This window comes from Saccostrea cucullata, unplaced genomic scaffold (assembly GCF_032062105.1).
Source record: "Saccostrea cucullata isolate Sc308-1 unplaced genomic scaffold, CSIRO_AGI_Scuc_v1 ctg1097, whole genome shotgun sequence".
Classification (NCBI taxonomy): Eukaryota; Metazoa; Mollusca; class Bivalvia; order Ostreida; family Ostreidae; genus Saccostrea; species Saccostrea cuccullata.
The window spans coordinates 61,426-88,730 of record NW_026938368.1 but is presented as its reverse complement, the minus strand read 5'-3'; the positions used below and the strand labels follow the sequence as shown (position 1 = coordinate 88,730).

The following is a 27,305-nucleotide window of genomic DNA, read 5'->3' as shown; positions in this document are numbered from 1 at the left end:
TTTCTTATTTCCTTTTCTCTGTGGAGCTATTTACAATAAGAAAGGCGATCATAACGTCTTCAGCCAGGACTTTGCTTAGCCGGCTTAAAATTCAAAAACCTATGTCTGTCATACTAGATTATTTTTATGATATGTTAGCCCCACGGGGAACCGGGTTAGAATAGGTCCTCAGTACCCTCATGCTTCGCGTAAAAGGCGACTAAATGGGGCGGTCCTTCGGATGAGACCGTATAAACCAAGGCCCCGTGTCACAGCAGGTGTGGCACGATAAAGATCCCTCCCTGCTCAACGACCGTAAGTGCCGAGCATAGGCCTAAATTTAAAGCCCTTCACCGGCAATGGTGACGTCTCCATATCAGTGAAATATTCTAGAGAGGGACGTTAAACAGTATACAATCAATCATCATGATATATTATTTCTTCAGTGAGTTTCAGAATCTGCTTATTTTTCTTTTCAGCTGTCGAATACTAGGATAAAAGTCGACTGTAGTAGCTTTATTTGGCAATGCGAGAAGAAATGGTGACAGGTTTGTGTCCAAACAGCACCGCTCCTTTCAGGACTGCAAGCCCTGGTTCGGGGGGAATGATAACTGTCATATCAGGAAAAGATTTCTTGATCATGTTCTGTAGAATTGGTGACTCAGAAAAACCTCCCACCATTAAAATATTCTTGGTTCCTGAGATCTCTGGTTTCTTTAGTAGTTCTGTAACATGATCCACAATTTGATCCAATGCCACTTCAAAAAAGCTCATCATCACTTCGGTTGTTATTTTGCATTTGTCCGACACGAATGTTATTTTTTCTGAAAACTCGGTATCCTTTATTTTCTCCTTAACATGATACCCTGTTTCCTCTTCGAACATTTCCCTCAGAGAAATTGGAATTTTAAAAATGACCCTGACCCTTTTGTCATTAATGTCACGCTTCTTGTTTTCGAATTCTCTATATATGTCCACATAATCACCTGGATGTGAGCGGGCAAACTCAGCGATGACAGGGGCCCCAAACATTTTGATCAGCATCTGTTTGAAGGCCTCATCTACCTGATTCCCTCCCAACGCTCCTCCACTAGCTCTGTACAGCTCCTTTAGGCTGAGATCAGGTTGTACTTCATAAACGGTGATATCTACTCTTTCTCCTTTAAAATACAGAAGTGTTTTAAAAACTCCTAAATATATCTCTTAAAAATTTTGATAAGAAGTTTAAATACCCAATTTAATGCTAACGCCCCCAAAATCTACCTAATTCAAGATCAATAATATACCACCTGTCAATCATTATAAAATAGTAGCTTCTGATTTGATTGACAGGCCAGCTACCTGTGGTACCTGATAATCCGAGTTTGCATTTTTTTTAAAACAATTACCTTGGCCATGCTTCAAGCGCTTTCATGTACCGTCTAAAAGGAGCTTTGTATATATTGTGGTAAAAAGTAAAATCATATAGCTATTATGCTAGTGGGCAATTTTATTTTTAAAAATGATCTTGTCTTCATGAATTCTCCACTGCTGTTTGTTACTTGTAAGCGATATGGCGTCCAAGATATTAATACTGTAGAATTTTCGAAGAAAAACTAGTGGTTTTTCGAGCCCTCTCTTTCTTCAAAAAGTGAAAAAGTTTTTGTAGCAGCTAAGAATGATAATTTTCTCCGAATTCTCTCATTCAATCTGTGCATGGAATTTCAGAATGGCCGTAATGCCGCATGTTGACCTGCAGTTCGGTACATGTACACAAGAAATTAACATGATCAATTCAGCGTAATTGGAAGACCCCTCCAATAATTAAAGTTATAACGTAATACAGAAAAGAATAAAGGAAATATTTTTAATTAGCACTAACGGCATAAATTACGAGATTCCTTTTTTACATTTTTATACCCCCCGCAAACGAATCAATTTGTCCGTCCGGTCCGTCTAGCTGTCCGTCTGTTTTTACAAAAGTGTCCGGTCCATATCTTTCTTACGGAGGGACATTATAAGCTACTACTCCACACAAAGATTGCATATGACCTAAGGATGTGTCATGACCTAGACGCATGGTCATTTGGGAAGTTCAAGGTCACTGGAAGAAAAATTACATAATTCGTATCCGGTCCATATCTTTTTTATGGATAAACTTGGTAGGTTCTCATTTCATAAAAAGATTGCCTATGACCAAAGTGTGTGTAATGACCTTGACACATGGTCATTTGGGAAGTTCAAGGTCACTTGAAGAAAAATATCATAATTCGTGTCCGGTCCATATCCTTCTTAAGGATAAACTTGGTAGGTTCTCATTTCACACAAAGATTGCCCATGACCCAAGGGTGTGTCATGACCTTGACCCAAGGTCATTTGGGGAAGTTCAAGGTCACTGGAAGAAAAATTTCACTATTCATGTTTGATAAATATATATATATATATATATATATATATATATATATATATATATAGGTAAAATTAAAATAAAAAATGCAACACAGATTAAAACGTTAGCGCTTTCATTACATCTTCAGACGTTTTACAAATGCATACTTTATCCTGACTGCAATGTCTTACAAAACTATTAATACTTTAAAAATCATTATCTATAATTGAATCTGACAACAAGCAATTAAATGCTTGCAGTTTGTTCACACCTTTGAAACCAAATCCGACATGTGTTTATACTCTTAGCCGGAGAACATTGAAAGGTTACACTCTGTGTGAAAGTTTTGTCAGAAATCAAATTAAATCAAACTGTTAAGACTGGGATTAAATTTTTGAATGAAATATTTCTCTTTTTCTCTTCTTTCAGTTATATTGTCTTGAAAAAGTTTATAAAAAGGGAACACTTTAAATTTTCCTTGTCCGCATCTATCAATGTGTTCGCTGAGTTTGATCTTACGGTACTCAGGAACTTGAATATGCTGTTTATGCACGCGAATTCTGGCTCTCAATGTGGTCCCCGTTTCACCGATGTAGAATTGGTTGCATCCTCCGCAAGTAATAACATATATAAAATTTTTGGACTCACATGTCATGTCTGAATTAATAAAGAAATCTTTTCCTTTGAAATTAAATGACGTTCCTTCTCTTAAAACAGAACATGTGCCATATCGCGGATCTTTACACTTTGTCACGGATTTTGTAGATTTCGTTATTTTGGAAGGACAGAGTATTCTTCTGAGGTTTTTGGGCTGCCTTTTGCTGTTTATAAACTTGAATTTTGAAAGAACATTTGACATTTCTTCATCCGTTTTGAGAATTTCGTTCAGATTTTGAACGAGAGGTGAAATATTTTGGTTGTTAGGATTGTAAGTTGTGACTAGTGGTAATATTTTAATATTTTCCTCATCATTAGGAGTTGGATTAATTAATTCTTCTCTGTCTAATTCCTTTGCTTTTCTGATGCCGTCGTTGATTAAGCTTAAAGGATAATGTTGGTCTGTGAGATATACTTTCAATTCATCCAGACGTCTCAGCAATCTACTAGATATAGTGTTGAAACCTCTCTGCCAACACGTAAAAAGTTTTGTCCGTGACGATTTAGATTTTTTACGTCATCTACCTCAACTTGTCGATTTTAACACAAAACTTGTAACTTTAGATGTAGTAAATCTATACACCAATATAACCAGTACCTTAGGAATCAAGGCTTTAAATTTTTGGATTGAAAATTACAGAAATGAAATTGACATCGGTTTACAAAAGAATTTTTACTGGAAGCCACCGAATTAGTTTTAAAGAACAATGTGTTTACTTTCAATGAAAAATATTTTCATCAAGTGAAAGGTACAGCCATGGGTACCAAAATGGCCCCTACATATGCAACACTTACCCTTGGATACCTAGAAGAAGCACTATATGAAAAAGCTAATGAACAGTTTGATGCAGAATTTTGCGAATATCTCAAATTAGGGGCTCAGAGGGGCCAGAAGTCTTTCTCTTTAACTCTTTAATGATCAATATTTTGTGATACATTACAGAAGCAAAGTTGTTCATATTAACGATTTGTAACAATATATTATACTATTTTTTGTCATATGTTACGTAATTAGGGGTCACGAGGGGCCAGAATGCTAAATCTTTGACGCTTCATATCTCGAAAAGGGGGAAAATTTTGATAAGCAATATTGAACAAAAGATGGTCAGAATAATGAGCTAAACAATATGCATACTTTGAATTTTTGTAAAATGGCCCCATTGAGGACTTGTCGGGGTGGCCCCTAAATATTTATATTAATCATATCTTCTTAACGAAAAGAAATCTCTGAATAGTTGTAGAATAAAAAGTCTTTTAAATCACAAGACCTTTCGTTTGATATCAAGAAAAAGGGGCTGACTCCTCAAATTAGGGGCTCAGAGGGGCCAGAAGTATTTCATCTTTAACTCTTTAATGATCAATATTTTGTGATACATTACAGAAGCCAAGTTGTTCATATTAACGATTTGCAACAACATATTATACTATTTTGGTCATATTACGTAATTAGGGGTCACGAGGGGCCAGAATGCTAAATCTTTGACGCTTCATATCTCGAAAAGGGGGAAATTTTGATAAGCAATATTGAACAAAAGATGGTCAGAATAATGAGCTAAACAATATGCATACTTTGAATTTTTGTAAAATGGCCCCATTAAGGACTAGTCGGGGTGGCCCCTAAATATTTATATTAAGCATATCTTCTTAACGAAAAGAAATCTCTGAATAGTTGTACACTAAAAAGTCTTTGAAATTACAAGACCTTTCGTTTGATATCAAGAAAAAGGGGCTGACTCCTCAAATTAGGGGCTCAGAGGGGCCAGAAGTCTTTCATCTTAAACTCTTTAATGATCAATATTTTGTGATACATTACAGAAGCAAAGTTGTTCATATTAATGATTTGCATAAATATATTACACTATTTTGGTCATATTTTACGTAATAAGGGGTCACGAGGGGCCACAATGCTAAATCTTTAACGCTTCATATCTCGAAAAGGGGGAAAATTTTGATAAGCTATATTGAACAAAAGATGGTCAGAATAATGATCTAAACAATCTGCATACTTTGAATTTTTGTAAAATGGCCCCATTAAGGACTTGTCGGGGTGGCCCCTAAATATTTATATAAAGCACATCTCCTAATCGAAAAGAAATCTCTGAATAGTTGAAGAACAAAAAATCTTTGAGATCACAAGACCTTTCGTTTGATATCAAGTAAATGGGGCTGACCCCTCAAATTAGGGGCTCAAAGGGGCCAAAAGTCTTTTATCTATAACTCTCTTATGATCAATATTCTTTTATACATTACTGAAGCAAAAGTATTTATCTAAAAGATTTGCAAATATATATGATACAATTTTGATCATATATTACGTAATTATGAGTCAGAAGGGGCCAGAATGTTAAATCTTTGATGCTTTATATCTCGAAAAGGGGGAATATTTTGATAAGTAATATTGAACAAAAGATGGCAAGAATAATGTTCTAAGCAATATGCATACTTTGAATTTTTGTAAAACGGCCCCATTGAGGACTTGTAGGAGTGACCCTTAAATATTTTTATTTAGCATATCTCCACAACGAATAGAAATCTCTGAATAAGTTTTGAACAAAAAATCTTCAAAATCACAAGACCTTTCATTTGATATCAAGAAAAAAGGGCTGACTCCTTAAATTAGAGGGGTCAAAAGTATTTCATCTTCAACTCTTTCATGATCAATGTTTTTTTATAAGTATCCATTATGAGAAGCAAAGATATTCATCTTAATGATTTGCAACAATACATTGTAAAGTTTTGATCATATGTTACGTAATAAGTTGTTGCATGGGACCAAAATGCCATATCTTTGATGCTTTATATCTCGAAAAGAGGGAGTATTTTTATAAGCCATTTTGAACAAAACATGTTCAGAATATCGTGATAAAAATTAGAAACTTAAAAAGAAATGAAGGAAAACTTATTGTCATTCTCTTTTAACGAATATCTCAGTCAAAATCTCATCTCATCTTTTCGAGAAATTCAACGGAAGACCTACTCGTTGCTCGCAACGAGATCTCATCTAGTTAAGGTCTTCCGTCTTCAGCGGAAGACCTTACTGTTATTCTTAGGTTTCTTTTCCACTATTTTTATTAAGGTCTTCCGTCTTCAGCGGAAGACCTTCTTGTTATTCTTAGGTTTCTTTTCCACTATTTTTATTATTATTGTTTTTTTTTCTTACCGATTTTGTGCACGCGAGTTCTCAGAAACGGCTCGATGGATTTTCATGAAACTTTCAGGGCTGATAGAACATCAAACATACCTGATATATAATTTTTTGTTTTTATGACGTCACTTCCGGTTTTGAGATTTTCGCGATTTGGTGATTTTTAGAGGGTCACTTTGTCCGCTAGTTTTCTCAAAAACGGCTTAGGATAGAAACTTGAGTTTTTCAGCAATAATAGATCAATATATGTAGATGTGACATACGTATTTCATTTTCACCGGAAGTGCTGCATGCCGACGCTCGCTATGGTCCGAAAAGGGGCATGTCCAGAATTTTGAAATTTCTAACACTTTTTCTTCGATATCTTTTTACATACAAATATTTCGTTAAGACATATAGAACAAAAGAAGTGTAAAATTTCTTGATCTTTCAAACGATATCTCGAAAAAAGGGCTGGTCCCTATAATTAAGGGCCGAGAGGGGCCAAACGTTTTTCCTTTATATCTCAAAAAGTATTGAGAATTTGAAATACGTCAAAGAAGCAAAGTTGTTCAAAATGCTAAGCTTAATCTATCTGGATCGTCAAAATTTATCCGGCGACGTCACTTCCGGTCAAACCGCAAGTAGTACGAAAATGCATATTTTTGCCGTTCTTGACATATTTTTGGATAGCACATGTCATTGGAAGCATAAAAACTTAATTTTCCGTCCGTCGACATCACTTCCGGTCAAACCGGAAGTAGCCAAAAATAGCTTATTTTTTAAGGTTTTGACGCAAAATTGAATTTTTAAAGTCAATGGAGACAACTTAGCTCATTACTTTCTTTTGTTGACGTCACTTCCGGTCAAAACAGGACGGAAGACCTACTCGTTGCTTTGCAACGAGCTTTGCTCTAGTTATCATTATTATTGTTATTATTGTTTTTTTTTCTTACCGATTTTGTGCACGCGAGTTCTCGAAAACGACTCGCTCGATTTTCATGAAACTTTCAGGACTGATAGAGCATGAAAAAATCTAGACATATATTTTTTTGTTTTGATGACGTCACTTCCGGTTTTGAGATTTCCGCGTTTTAGTGATTTTCAGAGGGTCACTTTGTCCGGCAGTTTTCTGAAAAACCACAAAACACAGAAGCATGAAATTTTCAGTGATGCTAGAGCAACATGTGGAGAAGTGAATTTCGTATATCACAACCACCGGAAGTACGAAATGCCGACGCTCGCTATGACCCAAAAATAGTCCTATCAAGAATTTCAAAATTTTTAACACATTTTCTACGATAACTTTTTACCTAGAAATATTTTGTTAAAACATGTAGAACAATAAAAGTATAGAATTCCAAGATCTTTCAAATGATACCTTGCAAAAAGGGCTGGCCCCTAAAATTAGGGGCCGAGAGGGGCGGAATGTTTTTCCTTTATATCTCAAAAAGTATTAAGAATTTGTAATACATCAAAGAAGCAAAGTTGTTCAAAATGCCAAGCTTAATCTATTGGAGTCGTCAAAATACGTCCGGCATCGTCACTTCCGGCCAAACCGGAAGTGGTCGGAAAACGCGTATTTTTGCCGTTCTTGACAAGTTTTTGGGTTACACATGTCTCTGGGAGCATAAAAAATAATTTTTCCGTCCGTCGTCGTCACTTCCGGTCAAACCGGAAGTAGCAAAAAATGGCTTATTTTGAAGGTTTTCATGCAAAATTGACATTATAAAGTCACTGGAGACTACTTAGCTCATTGCTTTCTTTTGTTCCGTCACTTCCGGCACTTCTGGTCAAAACCGGATGGAAGACCTACTCGTTGCTTTGCAACGAGCTTTGCTCTAGTTATTATTGATTTTTTTCTTACCGATTTTGTGCAGGCGATTTCTCGAGAACGCCTCGACAGTTTTTCATGAAACTTTCAGCAGTGATAGAAAACTATTTGAACTTCATGCGTTTTTTTTATTTTGTCGTCATCACTTCCGGTCGCAAAATACGGCCATTTTTCTGTTTTTAAAGTGTCATTTTGTCCGAGAGTGTTCTCAAAAACGGTTGGAGATTGGGTCCTGAAACTTTCAGGGATGATAGATTATGACACGTAGATTTGAGAAGGTTATACGGTTTTTTTTGCCGTCGCGTCCGTCGTCCACCGGAAGTAGTTTAAAAATATGCAAAATTTTATTTTTGTCTTTTTAAAATGTTTCCTATGGAGGCAAATAGAGTGTCTCGAGTAATATTATGGCCACCGGAAGTTATTTTTTCCAAACCGAAAGTAGTCCAAAAATCATATTTTTCCTCGAAATTATCAGGGATGATTCCTTTACACTCAGAAAGGAGTTATAGGTCATTTTAAGTACTCCTGGTCACACCGGAAGTGAATTATAAAGACCGGAAGTTGTTTGAAATTGATAGATTTCACTCTTAAATGTGTTCTCATGTATTTTGAATAATTGATCTAAACACTTTTTTCATTTAAAGTTGATTTATACCCTTATCAAAAATCGAACGGAAGACCTACTCGTTGCTCGCAATGAGATCTCATCTAGTTATTATTATTTTTTTTTTATTATTTGTTCTCCGGTACTTTTTTGTCCGGAAGTGTTCTCAGAAACTGTTCAACTAAGTTAAAAACTTTTTAGGGTTAATTGGTGTGTAGTGTAGGTGTGCGGAACGAAGGTCATTTTGCTCTCATACGCCTGTACATGCGGGCGCATGAAATTAGTTAAATAACTTTTACATTTTCTAATGAAATATTTTGAAACTCATTATATAAGGATATATCAATAGTGTAAATGATATGAAATTGTCAAATTAGCACGAACTCACGCGCATGAACGTGCGCTGCGCTCTGATTGGCTGATACAAAAATCTCAATATCTCTTTTGTTTTTTGACGAAATGCTTTGAAATTTTAAACATTGTCATGAATTAGGATATATTACAATATAATATGGAAAAAAAATATGAAATCACGCGCGTGTACGTGCGCTGCTATCTGATTGGCTGAAACTTTAAATGGCTATAATTCCTTTGTTTTTTGACTAAATGCTTTGAAATTTAAAACATAATCATACATTGGGATATCTTGCAATATGATATACAAAAAATTTCAAGAAAACATGCGCATGCACGTGTGCTGCAATCTTATTGGTTGAAACTTTAAATGGCTATATCTCCTTTGTTTTTGACGAAATGCTCTGAAATTTAAAACATAGTCATGCATTAGGATATCCTACAATATGATTAAGAAAAAAATCATGAAATCACGCGGATGCACGTGTGCTGCAATCTGATTGGCTTGAATTTGAAATGGCTATAGCTCCCTTGGTTTTCAACCAAACAGGATTGGATTAAGAACATAAATAGATACAAGGGCCTCCTACAAGAAGGTATGGTCATCATGCACGTGCGTGCATTTGGAACAAGTGAAATTAAAAATAAACTTGAAAGAGTTATTTTTATTACTTTTGGACTAATTGCTTTAATATATAGTAAATACAAATATATAGAAAGTGTAGACAAGATTTCATGATCAATATGCACGTGCATTCACATGCGTACGCGTGCAATGTTAAAATTTGAATATAATTGGTATCCTTTGGGGAAAACGTTGTTAAAGTCAACAAGAGGCCCAGGGGCCACAGCGCTCACCTGAGCACATCAGGCTTGAATTTACCCCCCCCCCCCCCTTCCAGGCGATCATCATTTGAACAAACTAGAATCTACACTACCTGAAGATGATTCCATATAAATACCCCGGGTATCACTAATCATAGCTTTGAAGTACTTGAAAAGAAGAATTTAAAAGGTTTCCCTATATATCCCTATGTAAAACTTGGGTCGGCCATTTTGGCCCCACCCTATCCCCAGGGCCGGGGGGTCATGATTTGTACAAACTTGAATCTACACTACCTGAGGATGCTTCCACATGAGTTTCATCTTTCCTGTCCTAGTGGTTCTTGAAAAGAAGATTTTTAAAGATTTTTCTTATATTTCCTATGACCGGTCACGGTAGCATAGTGGTAGAGCGTTCGCTTCGTGATCGGGAGGCCCGGGTTCGATTCTCGTTCCCGGCGCTGCGCCTAACCTAAGACGTAAACAAAGGTAGTGACTGTTCCTTCGCCAAGTGCTCGGCACTAGAAGTGAAAGTCACGGGTCTTTCGGATATGACCTTAAGAACGTAGGTCCCGTGTCACGGTAGGCGCTGGCACGATAAAGAACCCTCACTGTTCAATGGCCCTGAGTGCCGAGTATAGGTCTAAATTTGAAGCCCTTCACCGGCATCGGTGACGTCTCCATATGAGTGAAAAATTCTCAAGAGGGACGTTAAACAATATACAATCAATCAATATATTTCTAATTTTTAAAGATTTTTCCTATATATTCCTATGTAAAACTAGGGTCGGCCATTTGGCCCCATCCTTGCCCCGGGGGTCATGATTTGAACAAACTTGAGTCTACACTACCTGAGGATGATTCCACATGAGTTTCATCTTTCCTGTCCTAGTGGTTCTTGAGAAGAAGATTTTTAAAGATTTTTCTTATATATTCCTATGTAAAACTAGGGTCGGCCATTTTGGCCTCATCCTTGCCCCGGGGGTCATGATTTGAACAAACTTGAATCTACACTACCTGAGGATGATTCCACATGAGTTTCATCTTTCCTGGCCCAGTGGTTCTGGAGAAGATTTTTAAAGATTTTTCTTATATATTCCTATGAAAAACTTGGGTCGGCCATTTTGGCCCCACCCTATCCCCATGGCCGGGGGTCATGGTTTGAAAAAACTTGAATCTACACTACCTGAGGATGCTTCCACATGCGTTTCATCTTTCCTGGCCCAGTGTTTCTGGAGAAGAATTTTTAAAGATATTTCCTATATATTCCTATGTAAAACTTTGGTCGGCCATTTTGGCCGCACCCTTGCCCAAGGGGTCATGATTTGTACAAACTTGAATATACACTACCTGAGGATGATTCCACATGAGTTTCATCTTTCCTGGCCCAGTGGTTCTGGAGGAGAAGATTTTTAAAGATTTTTCTTATATATTCCTATGAAAAACTTGGGTCGGCCATTTTGGCCCCATCCTTGCCCCAGGGGTCATGATTTGAACAAACTTGAATCTACACTACCTAAGGATGCTTCCACATGAGTTTCATCTTTCCTGTCCTAGTGGTTCTTGAAAAGAAGATTTTTAAAGACTTTTCTTATATATTCCTATGTAAAACTAGGGTCGGCAATTTTGGCCCCATCCTTGCCCCGGGGGTCATGATTTGAACAAACTTGAATCTACACTACCTGAGGATGATTCCACATGAGTTTCATCTTTCCTGGCCCAGTGGTTCTGGAGAAGAAAATTTTTAAAGATTTTTCCTATATATTCCTATGTAAAACTTGGGTCGGCCATTTTGGCCCCACCCTTGCCCCGGGGGTCATGATTTGAACAAACTTGAAACCACACTACCTGAGGATGCTTCCACATGAGTTTCATCTTTCCTAGCCCAGTGGTTCTGGAGAAGAAAATTTTTAAAGATTTTTCCTATATATTCCTATGTAAAACTTGGGTCGGCCATTTTGGCCCCACCCTTGCCCCGGGGGTCATGATTTGAACAAACTTGAATCTACACTACCTGAGGATGATTCCACATGAGTTTCATCTTTCCTGTCCCAGCGGTTCTGGAGAAGAAGATTTTTAAAAAATGCCATTAATTTTTAACAAATTCATGATTATCTCCCCTTGGAAAAGGGCGTGGCCCTTCTTTTGAACAAACTTGAATCCCCTTCACCCAAGGATACTTTGTGCCAAGTTTGGTTGAAATTGGCCCAGTGGTTCTTGAGAAGAAGATGAAAATGTGAAAAGTTTACGACAACGACAACGACAACGACAACAACGACGACAGACAACGGACAAATTTTGATCAGAAAAGCTCACTTGAGCCTTCGGCTCAGGTGAGCTAAAAATGCATAGAAGTTGTCTTATTTAATAAGGCTTAAAGGGAATATGGCACCAAAAGGGAGTTGGAGAGCGTTTGGGGAACATCTGTAACGGTTCCCGTTACAATTAGCACTAGTTGAGTTTGAGATACCGAGTTTTAACTGTGAATGCATGCTTATCCTTATCAAATTATTGTTTGTTTATGCAGGTAAACAGATATATTTCTATAAATGTTTTTTTTTTATTTCAGAGAGCATATCAGAATACTGTATTGAATGAAGTTATTTCAGCAATTTCGCAAAGCAATATTGATTTGAAAAAAAAACAAAGAAAATCCTCTACTTTGATTTTAACATAGGCTAATGGTTTACCAATTGTTTAGAAACACTTGACTTGTTACAGTGCTGCTATCCCACAAGTTGACATGGGATGGGATCGGATAGGATTCAGGATTGAGGATTCACGATAGGAACATATAGAAATTAATCCAATCGTATCCTATCCTATCCTATATCCTACAGCCAATCAGATTCGAGCAAAGGTTCATTCATATTTACGAATAATTTACAAAAACGAAATACAGTATAAAATGTTTACAACAGAAATATTTATAAAATTTCAATAGAAAATAAAACATTCTCTTTACTAAAAAAAGATGTACATTATAAACTTTGAGTAAAACGGCGTACGATCTAACCGTGAACGAGCACCGGAAGAATTTGAGAATGTAAACAACGAAGAGTTCAGGCATCGAAAGACCGTATTTCTTTAGCTTGTTTGGATGGTCTGACCGATTCTTACTTGTGTAAAAGTGTAATTACATATTTTCCTTTTAAATTTGCTCTGTTTAATTGGATAATTCCACAGGAACCGTCGACCGCGGACTTGAATAGATGATGCGCGAGAACATGTAAGTGTAATGGTTAGGGCCGTGGAGATCGGCTTGGATAGCTCAGTTGGTAGGGCACCTGACTAGAGATACAGGGGTCCCGGTTCGATTCCCGGTCCAGCCATGCATTTTCTCCTTTCCTGTTACAGATTTGGTGCCGTTGACCACCCCTGGAATTGCAGGTGAAAGTCCTGCCAGGGGCAATAAGAACTTGGGTTGTGTCTTGGAGGGCGAAGACCATTTAAGGAGGGAGGAATGTAATGGTTAGGGCCGTGGAGATCGGCCTGGATAGCTCAGTTGGTAGAGCACCTGACTAGAGATACAGGGGTCCCGGGTTCGATTCCCGGTCCAGCCATGGATTTCCTCCTTTCCTGTTACAGAAGTATACTACAAACTGTACATTGTTCATGTGTGCATTTTTACACTTATTTCGCCCTTAAGACAATATTCTAATGACTTAGATTATAAACATGTTATTCTATTTTATGTAAACAAAAATAGGGTGCGGAAAAATAGAGAGAAGTTGTGTAGATAGAAGTAGCTAGATAGAAGGGGGGATAGATATTTACAAATATTCTGTCACATGATTCAATCAGCTATCAATGTGCTCTTAGACTAAAACAATCATATGTATTATGCCTTGATCAGTTTGTTACTATTATCATTTCCCTAGTAAGGTAAGAAAATAGTTTCTTTCATTTCAGTGCAATTTATGATAAATGAATGTACAATCATTATGACCATTTCTAATGCTACTGTTTAAATGTTTAATAAGCTCATTCAGCAGTCAGCACTGCACTTACATTGTATGTAATTGTAATTATGTATTGTGAGTTATGAAACACAAGTTAATCTTTAAATATTAATTATTACAGAGAATGGATTTGCCTGCACTCAAGCATCATCACAGTATAAAGGATTTTAATCTAAAAAGTATGTGTGATTTGATTTTTTATCATGTATTTATGCATGATCATTAAAACGCATATACATCATTATCTGAGTTGAGATGACGTGTCAGCAGATTCTCGGAACAAGTGAATTTCTTCTTTTAAAAATCTTAAGAGGAAATTAAACTTAAAACAATGTTGAATTATTCTAGTCATTTTGCTGTTATATAAATTATGTATTTTCTTTTTCATATTTAAATTTCAAGACAAAAAAAAAAGAAAACTAAGAAAAAACATTAATTAAAAGATAAATACAAGCAGAAAATAGAGAAAAATCTCCCAAACTAATGTATTCATATACTGGTTAGCAAGTCAACAAGATAAAATGAATTATAATGTACTTGTGAGTAAATTATGTTAAATAAGATTTTTTAAAAAAAATTAATATATGACTGAGGTTGCAGTATAAGATTTTATTTTTCATGATTTCTTAATGCACTACTATTGGGAGAGAAAAAAGGTGAAATTAAAGCCAATTGTACATGAAAAGTGAAAGATAATCACAATCAAAAACAGTTTAAATGTGTAATAACACAAAATTTACAATCTACATGCCTATAATTTTTTTTTCAGGACAACCCTGCTCATTTCAGCTGTACAGATTGCAGTTCATCTCATATGCTGTTAGACTAAATAATGGAAGATGTTCAAACCAGTTTCAAAGAGTCCTAAGTCTGAAATTACGGTGCTTTTATTAAAGGAGATCAGTGCTTTTTTTCTGTGCATTGTTGACATTTGTGGAACTGTTCGGTTTATGACCATCTCTCTGACAATAACTGACATTTGAAATTCAGTTTGAGCGACGGATAAGGAAGCCAAATCATATGCATGTAAAACATTATATAACTGTAATAAAAACATTGATACACTTAAATTTAAACAAAGTAAATGTACATGTATCTGTGATCTTGGCATTGAAATTCATCCTGTACATGGATACTTTTAATGCATTTGTCTCATGGTAATGGAATATTGTTAAACAGTGTTGAGGAATCACCCTGAATGAAAATATTGTGAACTTGATCAAACGTATTTTCCTCATTTAAACACTGAAAAATTTAAGATCAAATGTCAAGGTCAAATACAATGTTTACTCAAGAAAGTGTGATAATTGATGTAAATACTGTGAATTCTTTTGCATGTTTTATAAGATCTAAGGAACATGTGTGGATCATTTTAATGTCTCTCAATCAGACACTAATGAACATTAAAGATCAAATGCCAAGGTCAAATACAAACTTGGCTTACTCAAGAATGAGTTATAAATACTGTAAATACTGTGAATTCTTAATTTCTTATGCATGTTTTATAAGATCTAAGAAACATGTGTGAGCTCACTACAATATTTATTGCTTTCAATCTGTCTGAGTCAGACAATGACGATTAAGGAAATATTTTATATTAAACATAAATTAGTAAATTTTTACACATTAAACAAAATTGGAAATTGAAATACATTTGTATGGCACTGAACTGACCATAAGCTGAGAAGAAAATGAAGTTAAATAAGAAATTTGACATTCTGAATATCTTAAATTTTATTTAGCAACTATATATTTTGCATGTTTGTAAAATATTCACATAAGAATAAATTAATATGAATTTAAATAAAAAAAAATCATACATTTAGATTTAATATTTGATGTAATAAGACAATTTCACATTTAAAATGTTTAATATGTGAGAGTCAAGATATTCTAGATCTAACTTTTGACTTGTCTGTTTGGTTTATGGTCTAATCATATCTTCTTTTTTATAACCGCGTACAGAAAAACATGTTATACAGGCACAGTTAGACTTCACATGTACATGCATGTTATTTTTATGCTGCTCGGTTTAGGATAAAATAAAATTTTACATGAAACATATACTCAAACATTATTACCGTTTAGACCTATGTTTTTTTTTTAAAAAAATAATTAATTATAACACGCTGGGAGCAAGTCGCTCCTCCTGTTGCCATGTCTCCCGATCATTGTCAGTAGGAAAATTAAAATCAAGTCTAGTTATATTTTTTTCGTTAATCCTTTCTTCTGGATGCCCAAATTCTTAACAGATGTTCACAAAATCAGTTCTTGCCCACGTTTTATTACAATCTGTTTGTTTACATTATTTTTAACATGGTAATGATAATCCTAAATTTAAAATGTGCAGTGTGTCAGGAATTATGGAATTATTTTTATCCATTAAAATATATAACACTTAAATGAATACCATAACTATATCTGATTTTTTTCGTGGTCATTTCGTTTTTTTTTTTCGTTTTGTCAAATTAATTCCTAAATATTAAAAAAACTGAGAGTTGCAGGATAGGATAGGATAGGATTAGACTGAAATCACAGGATAGGATGGTGGATGCAGGATTCACGATAGGATAGGATAAAATTGTCAACTTATAGGATAGCAACACTGTACAGGGATGTCTTCCGATGAGGATAGGTAAAATAATAATATAAGAGGTTTGCTGCACATAAGGGAAAACTAAAGCATACCTCCACAATCCAGAACTAGGTATTTGCTTCCCTTGGAGAAGACTCCAAATCCCTGGACGCCGGCCTCAGACAGCAGTTTCTCTGTAGGGAAATGTTTACAGTATAATGAGGCCACCACAGGCTCCTGAGCTATAAGTAACTGGTTCCCGGATATTCCAGCCTTCAGAAAAATTAAAATATCATCAGTAAGCAAGCCTTAAACAAATATATACTAAAAGATCCAGTCTCAATTAAAACTTTAAATATACAGGTTAAGTTTTAAAAACTATAAGCCCCATTCAAGGACGAATGATACAAACACTCGTTTTTTTTTCTTTGGAGAAATCATAACATCATGTAACAGATTAAAAAAATAGATAATTATTTGAATTTTTTCCTAAATTAGACTTGAAAAATGAAAAATTACCTAAAATACTTCAATTACATTACAAATATTGACAATTCACAAGCAGTAAAGGTTTACAAATGAATACAAATTTCAGATTATGTAAACATAGTAAAAGAGGTATAATATTAACTTATTTTACAAATATACCAAGCCAGGTGAATTTAAAATGGAAAAACAAAATGACAAAAAATCAGAACAGTCACATAGGTTGATTTTTACCAAGCTGTTAAAGCTGTCTAAAGCTGTTATGGGATGTAAGTCTCGTCCTAATAGAAATTGTTTGTATTATCTATAAGTACACGGAAGTACGGAAGCCTGTTTAGGATCTATCAAACAATATATTTGAATTCGATATAACGAAGTGCGAAATTGTTACAACAAATATAAATCGTTATAACAATTTTTTGAATTCGTTATTTGTTATAACAAATTTTTAACTGTTTATAACGCAATACATATAAAAACTAAATCTGTAAGAACGAATTCTAAAATTTGTTATAAAATATTAAATTGAATTCGTTATAACAAATTCTAAAACCTGTTAAAACGAATTAAACTCGTTTAAACAAAATCGAAAATATTATATAACGAATTACAGTTGATTCATCAAATTCAACAATAAGTGCCTGTGGAAAAGTATTATGATTGACAATATCTACGTTGTTTTTGGAGACCAACAATCTATTGGAATTCCCAAGGGTAACAATCGCGCCCTGTTATTAGCAGACTTGTTTTTGTATTCATATGAAGTAGCATTTGTGCAAATTCTTATGCGTGAAAAGAAGAAAACAATTGTTGTGGCCTTCAAATCGACATATGTCGACGACATATATCGACGACGTATTGTCGATTAACAATTGTAATACTTATTTCCATTCTTATGACGGTACGATATATCTAGGTGAACATGAGATAAAAGATACCACAGAGTCTGACACATTTGCTTCATAATTGGAAATTTTACTTGATGACGTTGGATGAAGTCTTCACATTAACATTATGAACATCAAGTCTCCTTTAATTTTACATGTTGGTCAAATTCTGATAAAATGGACCTATATATCTACATGTAGATAGCATCGTATTTCTGCCTCGTCTTATCTATTCCGACAGTTTTCTAATTACAGATATTTAATGTGTATGTTAGGTAGATATAAAAAAAGAAGTTTAAATAAATGTAGTATTTACGCTTTATCTAATAAAAATATTAATTTTCATTTGGTTGGAATGCTTTTGTCTAAATGCTGATCGATAAAACAATGTGGAAATGCATGTACGTCATTAAAAAAACGACGTCATAATGCCTTCACAGATATTTGGTCATGGCCTGTTGGAAAAACAAACTATTTTTATAATTTTACTATACACACCTACTAATGTTATTGTGATTTAAATTCAAGACACGTGGTTTAGGTTAACCTATTCAAAGGTAATAGGGTAGAACCGGTTTTATAAATAAATTTGGCAGCAAACTGCAGGAAATTGCTAAAGTCTGTTTCTTTTGAAAACATGTCCTGTGAAAAATGTGTTTCCAGACCTCTCTGAAAGACTTTCATAATTTTCAACATAAATGGGTGGCTAAAAGGGGGGGGATAACAATTATTATTATGAACAATATGCAAATACATATCTATGAAAGAAATTTTAAAAGCGCTTTTAACTTGTTGTTAGCTAGAAAAAAATACGTTTAATAAAATGTATACGTAGTTAGTGTCAAGTTCAGAACACCAGGGTTCATATGCATAAAAATTCTTATTCTGCTAAGTATATTCTCAAGTGCCAATTTACCTTAAGCAGAGTGGTGTTTTTCACTTAGTACGTCACTTTACGTTGTAAGTGGATTGCATGACGTTTCTTATTCTTACGCTTACTTCTTATGCTTAAAGGTAAACAACCCCTCACTTTGTCTAAAGTTTTTAAGCATTTTGCTTACCACAGCAAAATGGCTGCAAGACAGCAAAAAGGCAACGCCGTGTTTTTAAGCTGAGATTAGATCCCTTTACCGAATACAGTGCTGTAGGACTTATCACACGCTACCGTTTTGATAGACAAGGAATTGAACATATCGGGACGCTGATTGACGATTTCGTTTCACCAGCAACAGGTCGAAATTGTAGCATACCAACTTATTTACAAGTCATGATAGCTCTTCGCTATTTTGCAACAGGAAAAATGCAGTTATGAACGAGGATGAGTTCGGAATTCACCAATCCACTGTGTGTAGGATTTTTTATGCATGAAACTTAAAGTAAGTTTCTTAGTTAATTAAGCAGTTTGATTTGGGAATAAGTATAATACTTAGGAAAAATTCTTAGATTTTTTATGCATATGAACAAACACTACAAGGGTAAGGAAAACGAGCAGTTTCTATTATGCATTTAAACGGACAAAACATTTTTTTTACATAACTATACTCGTGATCAAGTATGTTGGCCAGGTAATCCACCTGACAATTGTATTCACCAATAGTACAATAAAGGAATTTATCAAGCGTAAAATTCCTCTGGTATTCGTAGTAAGCCATATAATAATACAATTCTCATTCAGCTGAATAGTCAGGTAAAGTCACAATTCTGCCTCATTTGCTAATCCGACGCAAAAGAATATAGTCCCGGTTCCCATGCAAAATATTTGTCCAAAAAGAAACTTTAATTCATGACAGCAGAAAATTTTAACAGAGAATACTTATAATTTAAATTTGAATGAATTCAGAGAGATCAAATGATGTACATTTGTACATTGTACATGTACAAAATGATATTATAGGGTGGTGAAAACTATAATGCAACATAACTTTTCTGTTTACCATGTCTCCACGTGCTAGTCACTTCCCAGCCACATTTCCGTGAATAGTTTACTCTACCTCGCTATAGTCTCGCTAACTCTCGTCAGAGCTACTCTGAACTCATCGGATTTCATAATTTGCAGAACACCGAAAAATAAAAGGTTCCGAACACATTAGAAGAGGTGTATACATACGAATAAAGTTTTCTTGGGTTATTGCAATTAAATCACAATTAACGTAATAAAGCGCTTACAGATCAGTTAAAAATATATGTGCAATATAATACAGTCCCGATTCAATCTAGATTATATTATATGGCCGATGATAACTCTTCCTTTCTACCAAAAAAGCCCCGTGGGGATCCGGGTTAGAATAGGTCCTCAGTACCCCCTTGCTTGTCGTAAAAGGCGACTAAATGGGGCGGTCCTTCGGATGAGACCGTATAAACCGAGGCCCCGTGTCACAGCAGGTGTGGCACGATAAAGATCCCTCTCTGCTCAAAGGCCGTAAGTGCCGAGCATAGGCCTAAATTTGCAGCCCTTTACCGGCAATGGTGACGTCTCCATATCAGTGAAACATTCTTGAGAGGGACGTTAAACAGTATACAATCAATCTACCATAAAACCTAGGTCCAAAAAATATGTATGTATTTTCTCGAGATGGTGAACAAGTTTTAATAAGTGTTTTATATAATAACTTAATAGTGATTACATAAAGGATTGATATTATACTTACATAATATATCAAATTATATATAACAAGAAAATGACAAGAACACAATTTACAATTTTATTGGGGTGGGGTTATTACCTCTAAACAAGATACAAGGGGGTGGGGGTAAAATTCTTGATATTAATATAGATCCGTCTTTCAGTACTGTCTCAGTACTTTGATTTTTTTAATGGCATGGGAAACGCATTTTTAAATGTGAACATTTGTCATCTAATAATCATTTCATTTATTGATGCGTCGTAAAATTCACAATTCCTCAGTTCTATGAGATCTGACCGTATTCTAATTGGTAGAGAGTAATAAAAACTTGCTGGGAAAAAATAACGCTGGAAATGGGATGTTGAATTTTTGGTTAAATAATTAAATGCATTTAGATTTGGCCGCCGAAAAGAGACAAAATTAGTCCAGATTACTTTTTCTTTTAGAAGGAACAAATAATTAAGGTACAGGAGAGATAATGCTGATCCACAGTCCGGATGTCCAAAATCAATTTTACGTTGAAAAGAAATTGAAATTCAACGTGGTAAAACTTCCTTATTAAACATAGCTTCATCTTCATATACTGTGTTTTAAAGTCATCTGTTTACGAAATTTTAAAGTCATAAAAGGAAAATTAGTTTCAATCACTAATAAAAACGTAAAAGCCCATTTAGGACCCATCGAAAAATATTTTTGAATCCGATATAACGAATTCTCGAATTTGTTATTAAGAATTTCATTCGTTATAACAAATTCTTTGAATTCGTTATAATGAATTTAATCTGTTATAACAAATTTGTTGATTTTGTTAGATGAATTCAAAAATTTGTTATAACGAATTCAAAAATTTGTTATAACGAATTAAACTCGTAATAACAGATTCAAAAATTCTAATTCCATGATTTGTTATCACAAATTCAATTCCTTAAAACAATTTCGACAAATCCTTATATCGAACTCATATATATATATATATATATATATATATATATATATATATATATATATATATATATATATATATATGTACGACTCCAAAGTGCGATGGGACTCCAAAGTCTGATGGTCACGCCAAAGTCCGATGGTCTGCGCCAAACCCCGATGGTTTGACACGCCAAAGTCCGATGGTCCTGAAAACAATTAACGTTTATGACGTCATAGTACTGCTGCGCAAAAATGCGATACCGCGCCATGCCAAGCCCGATTTGTTTTTAAATAAAATACAAATAAATATTAAATGCTAAGATTAACCCTAATCTTTTAGATATAGGTGCGAGATTAACACTTATCAGTCGAAAATGTGTTAAAACTATAAACTAGATATCTTGGATGGGTGCGGGACTAACCCAAATCAGTCCAATAGTGTGCGAGGACTAACCATAAAATCTCTCGGTGAAACACATTGGTGTTCAAGAACTAACCCTTATCAGTCGACTGGTCTACAAGGACTAGCCCTAATAGCTCTGGTAGGCGAAAACAATAAGCAATATCAGTAAAAATGTATATGAGACGAATAATGAATCAATGGATTTTGAATGCAGGCAACGTCATGACGTCGGACTATTGTGACGTCATAAAGGTTGATTGTTCCTCCGCATCAGCGGACTTTGGCGTGTCAGACCATCGCACTTTAGCGTCGCGCGTCTCATAGGAAACGAGCCATCGGACTTTCGCGTGACCATCGGACTTTGGCGTCCGTAAAGACAGCGAGCCATCGGGGTTTGGCGCAGACCATATGGGTTTGGCGAGACCATCGGACTTTGGCGTCACCATCGGACTTTGGAGTCTTACATATATATATATATATATATATATATATATATATATATATATATATATATATATATATATATATATATATATATATATATATATATGAAAATTATTTTAAATAAATAAAAACACAGAGAACGAGTAAAACATAAGCGCTTTGTTACAACGCACTTTGAAAAATTACGCACTTTGAAAAATTTTTTCAAAGTGCGTTAATTTTTGGGACCAGGTTAACGCACTTTGAAAAATTTTTCAAAGTGCGTTGAATTTGGGACCAAATCAACGCACTTTGAAAAAATTTTTCAAAGTGCGTTAAGACTGTACATCATAATTTTACACCATGTCAACATTTAACGCACTTTGAAAAAATTTTCATGAAACAAAAGGAATTAGACTTATATTTTAGAAATAGACAACAGTATTACCCCCTCGCAACGTATGATGGGATATAGTGATGCGATCATGTGTGTTATTACTTTATGTGTATGTTATTTTTTTCTGTGTGGAATTGATGTAATTTGTATCGCGATCGATGTCAAATGCTGCCTTGATTTACTGAACATGGTTTTTGGGAAGGAATGCTCCGCTTTGCAGTGCCCTTACTTTGATGTGTTTCTTTCTAAAAACTGATGGATTGAAGAAAACCTAGAAACGGACAACGAAGAAAAAACTGGCTGAATTAAGGTCTATCAGCTCAACTCTTTATCATTCCCACCTAGATGTATCTATTTCTATAACTCGTAAACTTAAGTGTCAATGATATTTGAAAAAAAGAGCATTCTAAATACAATATAAGCACTGTACAAGGAAGTCTGTAGTAAATCGAAATTTTGTTCTTTTAAATCTCAAAGTCTATATATGTTCATTTTCAGGAAAATCAGAATATTAATTACATTAATTACATTTAATTATGTTAAGTACCTGTCTGCTTTTCGATGTTAATTTGATACCATATCTGATAATCTCTCTGTTAACCTCCAGGTATTTAACTTACATTGATATTTTCATAGGAATTGTTCATTTAACATGTATCTAATATCTTTTCTCATGTTTTACGCAAATAAATAACGCATATATATTAAATTAATAAAATACAATTATTTAGTTTTAAATAGCCTTAAAATTGGTGAAAAATAAGCATTTTTTTTCTCGTTTTTTGTCTATAAACATATGCCCCCCCCCCCCCCGTGAAACACAAAAAGCTTTGGCATAAATTTGTAAAATAACAGTCCATATTATCTGTAAAAAGGAATTTTTGTTTCACGGGGGGGGGGGGTGTTGTTTAAAAAATATTTTCAGTTTTCCGTTGATTTCTATAGTGGAAAACACAAGTTTTGCCAAAATTATAGAGTTATCTCTCTTTGGTATCCCAAATAAGTAAGGTTTGATGAAAATTCATATAAATATGTATAAAAATTTTGAGAATCATTCCAAGATGTTAACTTTTGAGAATTGACTTATAGATAGGCGGAAGAATAATACTATCGCTCGTAGTTCTTTACGACCTTGAATGTTGACCTTTTGACCCCAAATTCAAAAGGGGTCTTCCTAAGGCCACAGGTATTCTGTTATGTTAAATTTCATTGCAAAAGCTCAAAGGGTTGTCGAGATATCGTGTGGAAACGAAAGCGTTACAGAAAGACAGATGGACGGACAGCTAGACGGACGGACGGACGGACAGGTAGACCCAAATTAATACCCTCCCTTTTCAAGCGGGGGACAAAAAGTATCAAATCAGGTTCAAATGATAAGTTATCATACTTAAGATTTGTAGGAATATTGACTAAGCCATGCAGAATTTTTTTTTTCAAAGTGCGTTAATATGGTCCATATTAACGCACTTTGAAAAAAAAAAATTTTTTCAAAGTGCGTTAACCTGGTCCCAAAAATTTACGCACTTTGAAAAAGTTTTTCAAAGTGCGTAATTTTTTCAAAGTGCGTTGCCACATACCCCACTCACAACCAGTGGATAAGCGTTTTATTATACTGATGTATAATATAATTTCAGAGGTTTGTATTGTTTTTTAATAAAATAATTCTGTAAGAATAATCTTAAATACTGATGACGTCAGAATGCTACTGAAGGCATTATGACATCGTCAGTTTAAAGAAATATTACTGGAAATTAAGCCCTCGGGGAATAGTTCTCTGTTGCGGGTTTGATAATAGAGCTATCCCACTCACAGCCATTGGATTAGCGTTTTATTATACTGATGTATAATATAATTACTGAGTTTTAAATTTTATTTTTTTTTGGAGTAAGATAATACTGCAAGAATAATCTGAAATCCTGATGACCTCACAATGCTACTGAAGTCATTATGTCATCATCAGTCAATAGATTCAACGCTGGAAATCACAATTGGTGGCAAAAATTGCATGAAAAATTTTCCGAGGGTGGATAGTATACAGTTAACGAAGGGTACGATGGAAATGGCAAATTTATAGTTCCCCGAGGGAGGAAATGGTTTCCTGCCGAGGGGATATATAAATTTGCTATTTCCGGAGTTCCCATTCCATAACTGTTTTATTATACCGAAACAAACATAGGTGATTTTTTTAAAAACCAAATATTCCGACATTTAAAAAAACATTATAGAGGCATAATCACAAGTACACGCGGTTTAAAAGATAACTAAATAATGCATCGTGTCCTAGAACAATAAAATATTCCTAAAAATATTTTCACTGACATTTCCAAGAAAATATTATCGTTGTCTTCATTTTGCTAGAATTCAAGTAACTATGATTTTGACATTGCATGTTGAAATGTTTTGATGTCATAGTTCATTGCTAATAAGATTACGTCACGGAATCTAGATTCCTGGAACGCTCCGCCCACTGAACACTTTTATTGATAAAATTGATAATAAATATTCATGAGGGATTAGTTCCAGGGAGTAGCTCTGATTTCTCAGGGAGTAGTCCTCAGATGAGGGAAAGAGTCTCTTCTCGGGGAAATAGGCGGTTTTATGGTATTTATTTTATATAGATTTATTACAGTAGAGGTATAATAACCAAAGTATAATAATATACAGTTACGGTATGGTACGAGAAAAAAAGGAAATTCATGGTTCCCCAAGGGAGGAAACTATTTCCTCAGGCGGCTTCGCCACCGAGGGAAATAGTTTCCTGCCGAGGGGAACCATGAATTTGTTATTTTCCGAGTTCCCATTCCATATCTGTTTAATTATACCGAAAAAATCATAGATCGATTCTTTTTTCCAGATATTCCGACATTTAAAAAACACTGAAGAGGCATTATTACAAATACATGTGATTTAAAAGAATGTATAATATGTAATGCATCGTGTTCAAGAACGATAAAATTATTTTTGGAGAGTATTTTCCTTGACATTTCGAAGAATAATCGTTGTCTTCATTTCGCTAAAATTCACTTCTCCGCCTACTGAATAATTTGATTCGTTATAATTACTTACAAATATTCATGAGGGAGTAGTCCCAGGGAGTAGTTCTGATTTTCCAGGGAGTAGTCTTCAGATGAGGGAAATAATCTCTTCTCAGGGAAATGGACAGTTTTATCGTATTTATTTTTTATAGAGTAATTACAGTAGACGTATAATAACATAAACTAGAACTGTCCAAACGGGACAAAATACCCCCGCTGGGTTTTCCAGAAGTGCTAAATCATGAATATTTTATGGATCTAAGAGAAGAGAGAAAAGCTAAAACATTTTTAGTGCACATGTAATTGCTCTTTATATTTTTTTAAATGAAACGAAAGTTCAGTCAAATAAAAAAATAGACTTAATATACGTTCTAGACACGAATCATGAACGTTTTCTGTCAGTGACCTTGAACTTGCATAAATGACATCGGTTCAAATTCATGACACAACCTTAAGTCATAAGCAATGTATGTGTGAAATAGTATATTCACGTTTTTCCATAATAAAGAAAGATATGGACCAGACACAAATTAATTTTTCTTCTAGTGATCTTGAACTTCCCCATATGACCTTGACCCAAGTTCATGACATATCCATAGGTCATGAGCAATCTTTGTGTGAAATGAGAACTTACCAAGTTTATTCATAAGAAAGGTATGAATTGGACACAAATTATGAAATTTTTCTTCCAGTGACCTTAAACTTCCCAAATGACGTTGGGTCAATGTAATAACACACCCTTAGGTTATGAGCAATCTTTGCTTTAAATGAGAACCAACCAAATTTATCCATAAGAAAGATATGGAACGGACACGAATTATGAAATTTTTCTTCCAGTGACCTTGAACTTCCCCAAATAACCTTGGAGCAAAGTCGTGACACACCCTTAAGTAATGTGCAATATTTGTATGAAATTAGAACCTACCAAGTTTATCCATAAGAAATATATGGACCGGAAACGACTTATGAAAATTTTCTTCCAGTGACCTTGAACTTCTTCAAATGACCTTTGTTCAAGGTCACGACACACCTTAGGTCATGGGCAATCTTTGTCTGGAGTAGTAGATTCTAATGTTCCTCCGTAAGAAAGATATGGACCGGACACGTTTGCACAGACAAACGGTCAGCTACACGGACAGACGGACAAGGTGATTCCTATATACCCCCCAAACTTCGTTTCTGGGGGGTATAAATATACCCTGGGTATAGCTTTGCTATGCGTGGACTATAAAGATAGATATTTTATACTTTCTGAACTTTATATTGGAAACATTTTAACAGAAGTAGAATAAATATTTTTTAAGGCCCTGATTGCTGAATATGTATAAGCGAATATGATTTGTTATAACAAATTTTAGATTTTGTTCTAGCGAATTTAATTTGTAATTACATATAGATTTAACGAATTTTGTTTGCTATAACAAATTTGTCAAATTCATTAAAACGAATTCAAAAAAATTTGTTATAATATATTTAATTCGTTAGAACAAATTCGACAAATTTAAGAAGTTTTCTTAAAGTATATATTTTTCATAGGTCCTATATTAGCTTATGTACATAAAAACTCTAATTGAAGTTGCTTGTATTTGTCTACGCTAATTTAAAGCTTATACCCTCACTGCCGCCTTTCTCATAAACTGTCTGGCAGGATCGTCCCATATAGCAGGTACTGTTATGACCCAGCGTATATCAATTTCTATGATCCCTGCGCCTTCTTCTTTTAGAGAATGAAGTAGGTGACCCCTGAAGAATTCAATGACCGCAGAAAACACATCCAAAGCCATCATCTCCTTCCCGTCTATAGATTTTATTTTTACGGCTTTAGAAATCGGTTCCTGTGAGAAATA

General features: G+C 34.6%; 1 protein-coding gene and 1 long non-coding RNA gene across 2 annotated transcripts; one reads left to right on the top strand and one right to left on the bottom strand.

The window, feature by feature from the left end:
• Positions 1 to 381: 381 nt before the first annotated feature.
• On the bottom strand, positions 382 to 27,305 carry LOC134250066 (heat shock 70 kDa protein 12B-like). Its single transcript, XM_062732417.1, has 3 exons — positions 27,072 to 27,305; positions 16,393 to 16,552; positions 382 to 1,139 (listed from the first exon to the last, which is right to left on the bottom strand). Exons 1-3 carry the CDS (start codon positions 27,243 to 27,245, stop codon positions 496 to 498), a joined length of 978 nt encoding a protein of 325 aa, XP_062588401.1. The 5' UTR covers positions 27,246 to 27,305; the 3' UTR covers positions 382 to 495.
• LOC134250063 (uncharacterized) lies at positions 12,803 to 14,846 on the top strand. Its single transcript, XR_009988417.1, has 3 exons — positions 12,803 to 12,971; positions 13,826 to 13,883; positions 14,474 to 14,846. It is a non-coding gene; the product is annotated as an uncharacterized LOC134250063 (long non-coding RNA).